This window comes from Vulpes vulpes, chromosome 2, assembly GCF_048418805.1.
Source record: "Vulpes vulpes isolate BD-2025 chromosome 2, VulVul3, whole genome shotgun sequence".
NCBI classification, from domain to species: Eukaryota; Metazoa; Chordata; class Mammalia; order Carnivora; family Canidae; genus Vulpes; species Vulpes vulpes.
In genome coordinates, this window is record NC_132781.1 from 37,511,202 (window position 1) to 37,526,304 (window position 15,103).

General features: G+C 42.8%; 1 protein-coding gene across 1 annotated transcript; it reads right to left on the reverse strand.

Moving 5' to 3' along the window:
* Nucleotides 1-7,951: 7,951 nt before the first annotated feature.
* On the reverse strand, nucleotides 7,952-9,861 carry LOC112918090 (C-C motif chemokine 4). Its single transcript, XM_025996251.2, has 3 exons — nucleotides 9,532-9,861; nucleotides 8,912-9,026; nucleotides 7,952-8,345 (listed from the first exon to the last, which is right to left on the reverse strand). Exons 1-3 carry the CDS (start codon nucleotides 9,605-9,607, stop codon nucleotides 8,258-8,260), a joined length of 279 nt encoding a protein of 92 aa, XP_025852036.1. The 5' UTR covers nucleotides 9,608-9,861; the 3' UTR covers nucleotides 7,952-8,257.
* Between the last annotated feature and the right edge of the window lie 5,242 nt (nucleotides 9,862-15,103).

Genomic DNA, 15,103 nt, shown 5'->3' on the forward strand with positions numbered 1-15,103 from the left:
TGGACAAGCTACCCTATGAGCAGAGAAATAGTAAGCAAACCCAGAAGAGGAGGGCTCTGAATAACCCAGGTAGTTAGCTCACACCCAGCATCTCAGAATCTTTGGATACAAAAATGGGCACCAGCACCAGCAATGACTCTAAGGTATGAAGGAGGGATAAGGGAACCTGAAGAAGGCAGGGCAGCTCAGTACATGGTACCCAGGCAGTGCACCCAGGTAGTGCAGAGCACAGGCAGGGCAAGCCCAAATCCAAACCAAATGAGGCTGGCCAGATTCCAAGCTGCTGAGTAGCTTGGCCTGGATGAGTGAGTGGAGCCAGGCCAGAGAGCCCCAAGGAACTTGCAGTGGAAGCCTCCAGTACGCTGTTGGCAAGGGGAGGACACTCTCTAAAGTGTCTCCTCTAAAAGGGAGACCTGGACATGACTCATCAGCTACCAACATAATCTTTAAAAGTTCATTTTTATGCAACAAACACATGCACTAATTCTTATGATCAATAATTCAAAAATACAGATATATCCAGAATAGTAACCTTCCAGGAGATATGCAAATGTTAGCAGTTTGTTGTTTATTTTTCTAATGTCTTTTTCTATGCTTTTACATACACATATATGTGTATATATAAACATATCACTTTCTTTATAGAAATATGTATTATATGTATGTACATATATGTATTATTTTGCTTTCTTCAACTTAACATGATGTCTTAGAGAGCTATCCAGATATCTTTTTTTTCCTTTTCTAAAATAACTATTATCTAAAATTCCATTAATGAATGGTTCATAATTTATTTAACCAAGATTCAATTGTTGAACATTTAGATGGGTTTTGGTGGGGTTTTATTATTATTATTATAAACAAATTGCTGTGTACATGCATCATGTACTTTGTATATATTTCTTTGTTTATGCATGTCAGTATTTCCCCCAGAAGAGATGCCTTAACATGGAAATAAAAGGATGCATCCACTCTAGCATTGGAAGATATTGTCACATTGTCCTTCAAAAAGACTGTAAGACTTACACTTTCTCCTACAGTGAAAGAGACAATTCCTCCCAAAGTGACCCAATACATTTTTAATCTTACTTCCTCAAGTTAAATTTGTAAAAAAAATTTTACTTGCTTTTATATTTGACAGACAGAGCATGAGCAAGGGGAGGGGCAGAAGGAGAGAGAGAGAGAGAGAAAAATCCCAAACAGACTCTATGCTGAGCACAGAGCTGACTCAGGGCTCGATCTCATGACCCTGAGACCATGACCTGAGCTAAAATCAAGAGTTAGAAACTTAACCAACTGAGCCACCCAGGTTCCTCCTTAAGTTCAGATTCTAATGGACTAGTTCAAGCTGTGTATTCCCATACTCCCCATTGTATGCAGCCTAATTGGGAATGTACAGGAGGTAAGTCTCCCCACAGTTATGTAAAGAAATTTAATTAACAGAAATTACATAAGACAATATAATCTGGTGTTTACTATTCCAAGTTTCCAGAAAGAAGCAAAGGATGATTACCTGTGACAGTTCTGCACAAGCACACGTCAATGTTGGCAGCTGTGAGGTTGCTAAGGAGAGCCTCTTCCATAATAATGGGAGTACTTGACCTTTTTTAAGCATGACAGTATGTCCGGCCCTGTGCTTTCTTCACACCCATCCTCTCACCAAAGCCTCACAAGCTTGTGAGGTTACTTCCATTGGCATCCCCATGTCACGAATGAAGAATCTGAGACTCAAAGTCCATGCCCTGCAAATATCCAAGCCCACCTCAGACCCACTGCTGTGGAATCTCCAATGGTGGGGTCCAGAAAAGCTTCCCAGGTGTCTTTCATGCACGTGAAGTGAGGAACACATCACTTACCTGATAAAACCTTATTTCTTTGTGAAAAACAAAACAATGTCCATATGTAAAGCTGCTTTCTACTACTCTAGTGATGATCAGAAATCTGGGTATTTGGCAAGTCCTTGTGACATATTATTACCACTTGAAAGGGCCAGGTGTCTGCAGAAGCTGTCAGACATACATAAGAAATTAAAGGGGAAAACTGAGTCTAGATATTGGGAATTCTCAGATTTCTTCAGTCTGCAAAAACTATCCTTTACACCTATAGCCATCAGGGTTTTATTCCTTGGTGTGTTTTTTTCTTTTCAGGATGGCATGTGAGACCTTGGGGTACAGCATCTATATATAGAATCCTAAATTGTCTGGAAGTCCATTTTTCCTGGAATTCCATGTCCCAAAGAGTCATTTCTCATCCCTGCCAGATCCTTCAAACACCTAACTGCATGCTCAGCCCACCAGTCCCAGATCTTGCTCATATTGCAGCTTTGTCCTATGGCATGACAAGCCAAGGGTGAACACCAGGACATTTTGTTATAAAGCACGAGACTTGGCTAGGTCAGAGATGATGACATTTAAAGTCAGATGGCATGGATCCAATACAGATCTGGCCAAGGAAATCCCCTTACAATCCCCTTAATACAGGCAGGCCTGTCTGTCTGTCCACGGTACTTTAAGTACCATATTTTGAGGAATTAACAAGGTATCTTCCCTCTCTTCCCCATTTCCTTATACTCACTCCTATTTCCTTGTGGGACACGCAGTGGATTATAACCTAGACTCAGTGCCTTCCAGGGAGAGTGGACACAGTTTAGAGACAAGTTCATTAAGTTCCTTGGTGGGTTTTTCTTAAAACTCTAATTGACATAATAGTTCTGAAAGCACGGACTTTCCATTTCAAGATCTGGGCTTTCTGAGAGAAAAAGGTTTGTGTTGGGGGGAAGGTGTTTGCAAGGCAAGGCCCAAAGGAAACTGGGAATAGGGTTAATATCATAAAAAATAGATGTATTTCTTAAGTTCATGATTTAAGAGCTAGTTTTCCATACACTGGGAGAGAAAACAAGATAGACACTATTAGCAGAATATAGTGAAAAGCATGAGCCTAAAATTAGCCATCTGAGAATGACCTTCCCAGTGCTTCCCAGGAAGTGGCTGGACTAGGGGTAGAGGAGCAAGAGAGAGGCACAGTCCAAGAAGGTTGATAGCCTTTCCGAGAAGCCCCAAGCCCTGTGGGCTCAGAGAAGCTTAGAGTGAGACAGAAAGGACAGAGTCATAAGGACTGACCCTGAAGGCCATGGCAGGACAAGTGACATGACAGAGGGCCAGATGCCCAATGACCAGAAGGCTGAGATGCACTTCTTTAGATGCCAGCAGAGGCCAACGGACAACAAGAAGCAAGATTCCTGCGCCTTCCTGTGTGATGAGCCTGATCACACGGTAGCCCTCCAGAATGAAGATGGACCCTGGGAAGAAGGGGAGGAGAGAATAGGAAGAAGTATGCCTCATGAAGGATTCTCAACTGGAGGAAAAAACATCAGGAAGTAATAATGTGTACCTTGTAGTCAGATTAAATTTTCTACCACTAAAAGGAAGGGGCACTGGAGGTTTGGGCTCAATTATGGGGAAAAAAGGTAACTTTTTTTGTACCTCAAAGCCTGAGACTTTGACATTTACAAGTATCCCCGGCTTTAAGGAGGCTTATGAAGTTTACCAAGGCACTGAGGGGGGCACTTGATGGGATGAGCACTGGGTATTATGCTATATGTTGGCAGATTGAACTCCAATAAAAAAAAAAAAAAAAAGAAATTTACCAAGGATGTTTCTAGCAACCCTTTGTATAGGGAATTGAGTAAAGGAAAGAGAAGGTAGCATATTCAAAGCTCAAGGAAGTGTTTTATGCTGCGATTAAAGTTGTACAGCTGACAAGAACTTTATAAACCAGGTATGTAGGGGCACTTGAGTGGCTCAATCGGTTAAGCATCAGACTCTTGAGTTTGGCTCAGGTCATGTTCTCAGGGTCCTGAGATCGAGCCCCACGTCAGCCTCTGTGCTCAGCATGGAGTCTGCTTGGGATTCTCTCTCTCCCTCTCCTTCTGCCCCTCCCCCTGCTCTCTCTTGCTCTAAAATAAATAAATAAAATCAAGAAGAAGAAGAAGAAAGAAGAAGGAGGAGGAGGAGGAGGAGGAGGAGGAGGGAGTCCCCAGACCATCCTGTTGGGATCAAGCCTGTCCTCCCCTGCAAAAAAAAAAAAAAAAAAAAGGTGATTTTCTCTTTTCTTCTGAATGTCTGTATTTCATACAATTTTCATATTCTAAAAATGAAACTTTAAAATGTAGAAAAATGCATTCACAATTTTTTCTCTTAATTCCTACATCTTTTAACATTTTCCTGTCTGCCTGGACTCAATGGGAGCCCAAGAGGAGACGTGTTTAGATGGGGGGGCAGGTGGAAAAGGGAGAGAGGACACGTCCCTCCTGTCTGTGAAGGGTGTGTGTGGAAAGCAGCTCAGAACCATCATGTGGCCGCTGGACTCAGCCACCAGGAAAAACTGTGGTTTCTTCCACTATTTGTGGCTCAACTTATATCCTAGGTCACTGTTTCTGCTGGGTCAGCTCCTGGCTCCTAGGAGGAAAATGCTTATGTCATGGGAACATGGTGGAAGGCTCTGGGTTGGAGTGAGATGGGGGTGAGAATGTAGAATTTCATGAATCAGAACATGAAGAAACAGAGCCCCTCTCCCCCCAACTGGGGAGGGAAATGGGGGATGCAAATATTGCAAGAGAATAGAAAAACACAGGGCTATGTTTTTTCCAGAAGTTGCTCCACAAACTGTAGCTCTCATTTCCTATCCTGCTTCATCTGTTCAGGTTTTAGTCTCCACCCAGAAACCTGGAGAAGTACGTGGAAAATCAGATACCAACATCCTGGCCTCAATCTAAGAAAAGGAAGTTTCATAAAGAAAAGGAAAAAGGAAGAACAAGTGTCTTGTTGTGCAACAGGTGAAGTTCCACATTGCCCCACCACAAGGATTCCACTCTGTCGTCGGGAATTCCTGACTGAGGCATTTCTTCGCGAGGGTATTCAGGTCTCCTGCAGGCTTCCCTGGCACTCTGGTCTCTGAGATGCTGAATTCCTCCCTTCCATTTTGCTCAGGGCCAGGGACATGTGAGGCAAAGGGCTTCATGTGAGCAAGGAGACCCAGATTCTAGCTCTACTCCTGCCCTCTCTAATGGTGAAACCAGAGACAAGCTGTGGCTCTCCTCCAGGCTTCATTAGACAAAGGAGAGGATGGACTCCTTCTGAGAAGAATCCAAGATCACCGACCCCCACCCCCTTGAAGGCCCCCAAGAAGAGTCAGGCTTCCTCTTAGCTTGACTCATGGGTTTGTACCCTTGGTGAAGCCTCAGCTTTGTACTTAGCTGCAGGCCCTCCTGCTTAGGAGCAGACCCTCCTCTTGAGATGCCTCACTTCATTATAGTCCATTCCTTTGGAATGTGCCCACTTCACCTTAGGTTTCTCCTGTAGGGAAGTTTGTCTTACTTTCTAGAATGTTCCATTTCCTTTCACACTGAGGAAGGGGTGACTCTTCAGTTGGTGATTGTATTTGTTTTCTATTTCTTCTATAACAAATTAATACAAACTTGGTGCCCTAAAACAACACACATTTATTCTCTTAAAGTTCTGGAGTTCAGAAATCCAAATCTGTTTCACTAAGCTGAAATCAGGGTTATCAACAGGGCTGCACTCCATCTAGAGGCTCTAGGAGAAAAGACATTTCATTGTTTTTTCTAGCTTCTAGAATGGCAGTCTCGCATTCCTTGGCTCCTGCACTCTTCCTCCATCATAGAAGTCGATGGCATAGCATTGGTCGTCATATTGCCTTCTTCTCTCTGTAGTCAAATCTCCCTCTTTCTCTTCTTATAAGGATACTTATAACTACAATTTAGGGTCCAGCCAGATAATCCAGGAAAATCTATCCACCTCAAGATCCTTTACTTGATCATATCTGCAAAGTCCTTTTTGCTGTATAAGACAATCCTCACAGGTTCTGGGGATTAGGATGTGGACTTCTTCATGGCCATTATTCAGCCTACTATGGTGATCTATACCTTGTCTCAGGCCCGGGGATTATCCATTTTCTCTCCCAACCACTTTCCTCAGAACAGAGTATAGGTATCTTTCACCAAAGTCCACACCCTGCTTTCCAGCCTACTTCCAACACCCCGTCCCTTCACTATTTTAGGTTCTGTGTCTTTAGGACAGTGCCATCCAATGGAACTTTCTGTGATGGTGGAAATGCTTTATATCTTCACTGTCCAACATGGCAGCCATGGAGCATATGTAGCTAATGAGCACATGGACTGTGACTAGTGCTACTGAGGAAATGAATTTTAAATGTTATTTCCTGTTTAGGACTGGGACAAACTACAGTTTCCAAACACAATAAGGATGAGCAATTACTGAGCCACTTGTGGCTAGTGGCTAATACACTGGACACTTCAGATGTGGGAAGATGAAAAGCAAAAGCCAAGCCCCATCAGGCTCTGGGATGATGAGGGTGGCTAAGTGCAGAACAAGGAAGGGAATTCTTTGTTGGCTCTGGAAAGGTACATTGTCTCAGTTCTGCTTTTGCATTGGACCAAGAACACTCAAGCGATTTTCAAGGTCAGCCCCTCTTCACCCTACTTACACAATGGGTCATTCCTTTGTGTGTGTGTGGGGGGGGGGGCACAAAAGAATGTCACCAGGAGTATGGAAAAGGGATTAACCTGGGATTTGGAATTAGCTAAAGTCCTCTGTGACACACTTGCTGAATTGCCTCTAGTAAGTCACTTCTCAGTCCCTGGCTCTCGGTTTCCAAAAAAATGAGTTGGACCAGACGGTCTGAGAGGGTCCCTGAACTTTTAATAGACTAAAATTCTAAGTCCCACGAATCAAGACTTGATAATACATGTAATTCTATTCCAGACCCATGTTCTCTCTGACCCATGAATGAACATTTTTTTTAAAGATTTTATTTATTCATGAGAGACAGGGAGAGAGAGGGGAAGAGACAAGACTCTGAGATCAAAAGTCAGATGCCCAACCGACTGAGCCACCCAGGCACCCCTGTAAGAAGAAGTTCTGAGGATGAATTAAGGAAATAAACTGTGGCTCTAGGTTATTCCTGCCACCGTCCAGAACTAGATCTGATATTCACTCTTCTGTTCTCATGATAACATTTCACATTTGTGTTGGCCTTTAGAGAGCCTATTCACTAACTAAGCTAATCTACATGATGACCCTAGGAGGATAGGCACCATGCCCATTTTAAGTGAGAATGCTAAGGCTCAGAGAAGGAAAGAATCTTCCAGATGTCAGGCCCCCACGATGGGTAATGTACATGTCACCTTACAATAGCCCTTTGAAACTCTCACTTTCTAGGTGTGAAACTCGAGGTCCAGTAAGGCAAGATGACTTTCCTAATGGTATGCCAATAATAAGTCATGCAGGCCCACTTTTCTGACTCTGAACCTCTTCCGCCTTCTACATTGTGCTGCTGCTACTGCTATTCACAACTTTCCTACAGAATATTGATATGTTACCTCTTAGCATATAGCTATCCTTTTGGATCATCCTTCCATGATGCTACTACCCCAGCAGATCCATAAGGTTTAGCAAGTCACGTCATCTCTGTGCCTCTGTTTCCTCATCTGTAAAATTGGAGATAACCAGTTCCTACTTCATAAGGGTTTTAAAATCCCATTGAAATTGTTGAGTGATATCATATCTTTAGACATATTAACCCATATTTTTTTTTAGAAGGATGGGACTCCATCCTTCTTTTTTTAAATTTATTTATTCATGAGAGACACAGAGAAAGAGAGAGGCAGAGACACAGGCAGTGGGAGAAGCAGGCTCCATGCAGGGAGCCCGACATGGGACTCGATCCCAGCTCTCCAGGACTACACCCTGGGCCAAAGGCGATGCTAAACCACTGAGCCACCCGGGCCGCCCCATATTAGCCCATATTAAGTACTCAGTAATTGCTTGTCCTTATTGTGTTTGGAAACTGTAGTTTGCCCCAGTCATAATATGAGGCAATTCCCCTCAAGTCAAATTAAAATGCAAAGAAATTGTCTATAATTTTTTAGAAATTTTATTTTGAAAACATATGGAATCAGTTGCATTATTCATATGTCTACAATAGCAGAGAAACAATGATGGTAGACTATCCCCATGGGGGACAAGTAAGTGTCCTTTGGCAAAACAAATAATAGAAATAAGTTCAAATACAATAACACAACACATAATATGATTAAATTAAGAGAAGGAACAGTCTACTGAGAAGAGTCATGAGTGTGGAGAAAGTGCATCTCATGAGAAGCATTGGGCTCAGGTGACCTTCCCTGAAGACCTCCTGCACCTTGACCTGGAGCAGCTCAGTTCAGTTCCAGATCATCCATGTATTCCTGGACCCAGGGCTCACTGGGATTAGCACAGACTTGTCTGCCCCTTCTGGTTTGGAATCTGTGGAACAAGGAATAGACAGATTAGAATCCCATGGGACCTTGCCTGTGGTAGGTATCTTCCTCTGCTTGACCATGGTTTATGTTGGATAGCTCTAATAGGTGGGAAAACTTCCTGGGGTGGTGCTAAAACTGGACTCCTTGCAACTTCTACTCTGGATTTAGCTCCACCTCTTGGGTTGCTCAGATTAGGAACAAATGAGTTTTGCAATCCAAATGGATACATCACCCTACTCATTCTCTATTGCCCCTAGCAATGACTTTTCTGCATGTTTTTCTAAGCACGGTTTCTAAGCACATCTCCTGTCATCTTTTTTAGTTTCCCTGGTTTCCTGGACTCTGGCTAAATTCCTCCCCCAGAAGTCCCCTTGCCTTCCCTTGGCCCCCACCCAACCTCCTCCAGACTCAACAGGTAACTTCATGGCTTGATCCTCACTGATTTCTGGAAGGGCTTCAGCCCTGAGACCTGTCTCCCTACTGTTTGCTTCCATCTTCTGCCAGTAGGCCCCATTTTATAATCCTGCCCTCACCCCTGCCTCCTAGAACAGACCCAGGGTTGATACTCACACCACAGCTGGCTGGGAGCAGAGGCTGCTGGTCTCAAAGTAATCTGCCACAAAGTTGCGAGGAATCTTCCGCAGGGTGTAAGAGAAGCAGCAGGCGGTAGGAGGGTCTGAACCCACTGGAAAGAAAGGCAAGGGTGAGATAGAAGCTCTACAACTTGTTAATTTTGGTTTCTAATCAATAGATATTCAGTGGCCATCTCAGTAGGACTACCAGATCCCAAAATATGGTCCCTTTTTTCCAATCCCACTCACCCTAAGTAGGAGTAGTATTCTGAATAGAAGATCATAAGAGAAAGTCACAAAAGAATTTTGGAAGATTGGAACTGGACTGAGTCTCAGGGCATGTGTCTAACTACCTTCATTTTATAGATGGGGAAACCAAGGCACAGAAAGAGGCAGGAACTTGCTTAAATGAGTCTACTGGTTGCTATTTCTTAAGAAAATAGGAACTTGACTCCTACTGAATGTCTACTAGATTCTACATTTAATAGCAGGCTACTTGGAAATCTTCCCATCTCCCTTTCGTCCCTAGATGCCACCGTTAGATCAGACCCAGCTAGAAAAGCCAGCACTATCTACACCATGACTCTAGAAGTAGCGGCTGGAAGAGTGGCCACTTACTTGGTGCTGAGAGCGCTGGGGAGCAGAAGGCAGCCACTAGCACAAGGAGAGAAAGGACGGTCACACAGAGCTTCATGGTCTCGGCAGAGGAGAGGCTTTCCAGGAGCTGAGACTGAAGAACAGTGAAGCTTCAGAGCCCAACTGTGTTCTGTGCTGAAACTGACTTGGGAACCCCTCTTTATAGGAACTCTGAGGCCTCAAACAGATATGGAGGCACAGGAGGGCAAATGGAATTTCCAAGGTAGAGATGATGTCATGGTGCCAATAAGGAAACTGAAGCTAGCTGACAGAGAGCAGCCCTTCACAGCTTCTCTTCCCCAGGGCGATGTCATCACGGGAGGAAAGGGGGGTAGTGGAGAAGAAGTGGGCTGCGTCATAGAGGGAAGTGGTACACCAAAGACAGTGATCAAGACTATAGAGAGGAAGGATGAAACCTTCACATCTGCCAAAAGAGGCTTGTAGATGAGAAGCATACTGCTCTCAGTGGTTGGCACCTCCAGAAACTTGAGACTTCATGTTTTTCCAAAGCTGCTGCAAGCCTGGCCTTAAGAAGGAAGGGGTAGCCAGGAATCCATGTCCCATTCTTGGGCCTTCTTCTACTGAGCTGAGTGACCTTAGTGCCCTGTACATTTCCTTAGGTGTAAAGAGAGAGTCCAGCATTGAATGTGCAGAAAGATCCAGCAGGGCACCTGAGGAACATCTATAACTTCCACTTATTGGAGATTTACTAAGGACCAGGCACTGGGCAAGCTTCCACATACACATGACATCTAACCCTATCATACCCCTGAGCAGGACTATGATTATTCCCTTGGGGCAATGGAGGATCACACAGGAGAATTCATTATCTCCAGGACACATGGTTGGTTAAGGGGCAGTGCCAAGATTTGAACTAAGAGTCATCTGATTCTAAAATCCATTTTCTTTCTACCTGGTTGCCTCAGTACAAATATAGAATATGACCACAAAGAGAGAAAATGTTGACCACTAGGGCCTATGCCACACACAAAGACCCATCTTATTAGGGCTGAAATCAGGAAAGGAGTTTGGGTCAGTCTGTTCTAGAACAAGAAGGGAACAGAAAAGAAATAAAGATGTTGGTATGTTTACTTGGACTGATAATAGAAAAAGAGAAAAAGGAAGAATCAAGTTTGGAAGACTCAAATAAAAAATGTTCCTCTAGTGTAAAAATGGGATTGGATATACCTAGCAATGGGCTTAACCATGTTATGGATAAAATGTGTAGTATAAGCACGTGGGTGTTCCCCAGCCATCCATAGGGAATTCCTTACATTCATGGAAAGCCCGACCTGGTTGGGCACTGCTGTTGACCTAGAATAAAGTCAACCAGGAATACAGTAGTGCGTGGGGTGGGACACGTGGGGGCAATTAGAGTGGTTGGTCAAGATCTCTATCCACCATTAGCTCATCCACACTGACCCATTTGCTCACCCCCAGCCTCACGTGGCTATCTGCCTCTGCCCTGAGAAAGAAGGGTGAAGAGGGAAAGGAGAGAGCCAGGCCTCCTGGGTGCTGTAGAAATGTGGACTAGGAGAGATGAGAGGAGCATTTTGGAGTGCTTCAGGGCTACAAATAAAGTTCAATGTCATCCTACCTTATCACTCCCCCCACCCATATGCCACCTACACACACAAACTGTACTTCTCTCCTCTCTCCTGTCCTTACCCTTTTCTTTGTGTAAGTTTTGCTCCAAATGTTCCAATATTTACCAAGACCTCCATCCCCAGCTCTAAGTTTCTGTGATCCCTGTATCACCTATGCTAGTATCTCTCATGGCCTCTCCTGGTTGATGGAGTTTCATGTTCATGCATTAAGCACCTTGCTTTAAGGGAAGAAGGATGTGTCTTATGTTCCCCCAAATCTATAGACTTTGTTTTCATGGCATTTCCATCTAACTCAGTTGAGTAGTCATCTGCTGTTTGTCAGGGCAGACAAAACTGAGTGAAACCCCAAATATGCCCTCAAAGAGTTCTTAGGCTAGTGATGGTATTGACAGTGACAGAAATAACGATGCCATGAGATGGAATAAAGTAAGTGTCACATCAGAGGTAGAAACAAAATGTCGGAGAAGGCCATTCCTTGACTGTCAATGAATGGTTCCCAGTCAAATCTAAATTCCACCATGCACTAAGAAGGAGCACTTGACATGGAGTCCTCTGTCTAAATGAGTGGGGTGTGCTGATCTTCAGCCTGTGGAGGGATTATGAAGGTGTCTGCTCTGGAACAATAGGAGAATGATGATATATAAGAATGGGTAATTAATCTGCATTGAGCCACACAATGAGTTTGACTGTTGACTTTGGCTTCTTAGCCTTGGTTTGATCTTTGGTTCATAGAGATAAAATGTTTTGTTTGTAAAGATCTCACCAATAATGCTGTGTTCACACCAGTGAAATTCCACACCAAAAGTACCAAGGCTTCTGTCAACATGTTAAGCTGAATCAATGGCCTCTGAGATTCATACATTGAAGCTATTTCTAAGTGATAGTCAATAGAGAATAAGAACAAATCCCTCCCAAATACACTACGAAAAAAGTGCTCATTGTCTTTAGATAACCCTCCCTGACCCCTCTTCCAACTAAACTCTGAATCTTTCTCCATGCTCCTAGAGGAAGCCTCCAGAGCTCCCTCCATCTTATCACCTATAACATATCTATTTGTCTCCCTCACTAAAAAGGAGCACCTTGATGCAGAAACCATGTCATGCTTATCTCTGTGTAAACAGTAGGTGTTCAATAAACATTTGCTTAATATGTGCCCAGAGGTAGCCCAAACTACCAGTTTTAATGGGAGGGGTTGTGACAGATAACATGGACTTAGGATATGAATTCCATTTAGTTAAATGAAGTAAGAATAAACTGATTATTTTGAAAAATTCTTTCCAAAGTGTGATTCCCCAGCTTTAATGGGATAATTTTCTTCCTTCTTCTGCCCTCAACCCATAGACCCAGTAGTTTTAGCATCAAGGATACTATTCTAGACTCAACTCTTTCCAGCTTAGGGTTGTGAGAAGTGGTAGCAAGAGTCAACCATGGTCCCAGGAGCTCCATTTACATTCTGTGGTCACCTCCTCACTCTTGAGCAGGAAAGCCCTTCACTTCCCCTCACTCGTGGTAACAGTAAGGTTTCCCCTCCTATACCCTTGACTGGCACTGTGCTCATTATTCCATTTTGGTCACTTTCACATCTGTTTTCTCCTCATTTTTGTCCTCCCAGACTCCCCAGGCTGCAAACAGGACCACTAGCCACAGCAGTAATATGAACTTTCAAAGGTCCTAGTACTTCTGATTTCCCCCAGCATATCCACCTCCATGGTTTTATTTGATCCCTATATGTTTTGGCATTGTACAGATTAGGAATACAAATTCAGAGAAGTTCAAAGACTTATTAATCAAGGTCACACAGGATGTGTGTCAAGACTCAAGTCTTCCAAGTCCTGGTTCAGAGATAACCAGACTTCCTCTACAGGTATGACCTCTGATATTGCAAATACAGGAAGTCTCAGAAGATACCAAACTCTCCAAAGAGATTACAAAACTTCTGAGGAGCAGGAAACAGAAGTGGTCAAATCCTGACATTTTGTGCCCTCCTAGAAGGAAAGTGCAGAGATGCATGAGCATTGAAGAGACCATTGAGTGTCAGGGCCAAGAGTGCTAGCTACTAGTATGTGTAATGCCCAAAACTAGAGAATTTCTTGTGAGCAAGTGTTGAGACTGGAAAGCCAAAATGAGCTGAATGGTCACTTTCCAGTATAATAAACCAATTAGGATAAATTATTTGGTCTTGCCAATGTTATAGCCAAGTCACTTGGGGGAAATGGGAGCAGAAACTGGGTTGTAGATTGAAGAAACAAGTACAAAATTGTCCAAAGCACGGGGTTCAGGATGGAGTCCATAGGACATGTTGCTAATTGAAGCAGTTCATCAGAGACAATCACACTCCACCCCTCAAGCCAGCAGCCTCATTCTTCTTAAAGAGGAAATGAGTCTTCTTCACCCACCACTGCCTGCTCTTTGCTGTCAAGGGTGGAGGTCAATGAATTTAGAGTTGTTAAATTCCTGAGAGAAGGTTAAAGCCTCATCAGTGTTTGGAAAACTTCCAGTATTCTTTAGGAAATATCTCTCTTCCTTCAAACAGTGCTTTTATTCCTTTCTTTCTTTCTTCTTTCTTTCTTTCTTTCTTTCTTTCTTTCTTTCTTTCTTTCTTCCTTCCTTCCTTCCTTCCTTCCTTCCTTCCTTCCTTCCTTCCTTTCTTCTTTCTTTCTTTTCTTTCTTTCTTTCTTTCTTTCTTTCTTTCTTTCTTTCTTTCTCTTTCTTTCTTTCCTTTCTTTCTTCTTTCTTTCTTTCTTTCTTTCTTTCTTTCTTTCTTTCTTTCATTCTTTCTTTCTTTCTTTCTTCATGCGAGACACAGTCAGAAAGCCAGAGACATAGGCAGAGGGAGAAGCAGGCTCCCCATGGGGAGCCTGATACGGGACTTGATCCTGGAACCCCAGGATCATGACCTGACCTGAAGGCACATACTCAACCACTGAGCCACCCAGGTGCCCCTTTATATCTGTTTCAAGCTCTTTCCAGTTTGGTCATAGAGAATATCCAACAAGAGAAGAAAAATAATTCAATAAAACTTTACTAAGGGTCTACTATATTCTGGGCACTATTTCAAGCATTGGAGATACATGTTTTGGAAGGTGGTGGTGAAATGTCAAAAAAGGTAATGCCTGAGTTTTGTTTTGTTTTTTTCATAGAAAATATACATAGTCACTGTACAAAAATTAGAAAATATAGGAAAGCATAAATAAAATAAAAATGACTCAACATTCTGTACATGGTTTTATATTTTACTATTGTCACTTACTACTCTTTCTTGAACTAGTATATTAGTATATCTTATTTTTGTTACTTTATATTCTTCTATGTCATTAAAAACACTAAAGTTATTCAAAATTGGCATGTGTGATATTTCATTCTGTGAATATACCAAAATTTTATTTTTAAATGTATAATTAACTATTCTGTTACTTAGGTCAGCCCATTCGGGTTGTTCTAACTTTTCTCTATTATAAATTTAGCTGAGATCTGAAGAAAGATTAGCCAGGCAAAGAGTATAGGGCCAGGGTTAACTAGGCAAAGAACAAGAGACCTGTGCTTTTTAAATTTTTTTTTTAAGATTTTATTTATTTATGAGAGACACAGAAAGAGAAAGAGAGGCACAGGTAGAGGAGGAAGTAGGCTCCTTGCAGGAAGCCGGATGTGGGACTCCATCCCAGGTCTCCAGGATCAGGCTCTGGACTGAAGGCGGCGCTAAACTGCTGAGCCACCCAGGCTGCCCGAGACCTGTGCTTTTTTTAATGCATAAAATAGATTGACTGGTATATTTCAGTAAAAATGATAATAGTAACTAACACTAACATAGTGCTTACAGGAAAAAGCTATTCACAGCCTTTCATAGATGCTAATGTATTTTACCCTCCCAGGAGTCCTCTGAGGTAGGTACTATTATCCCCTTTCACACACAAGGAAACTGAAACACAGAGAGGTAAGTAGCCTACAGA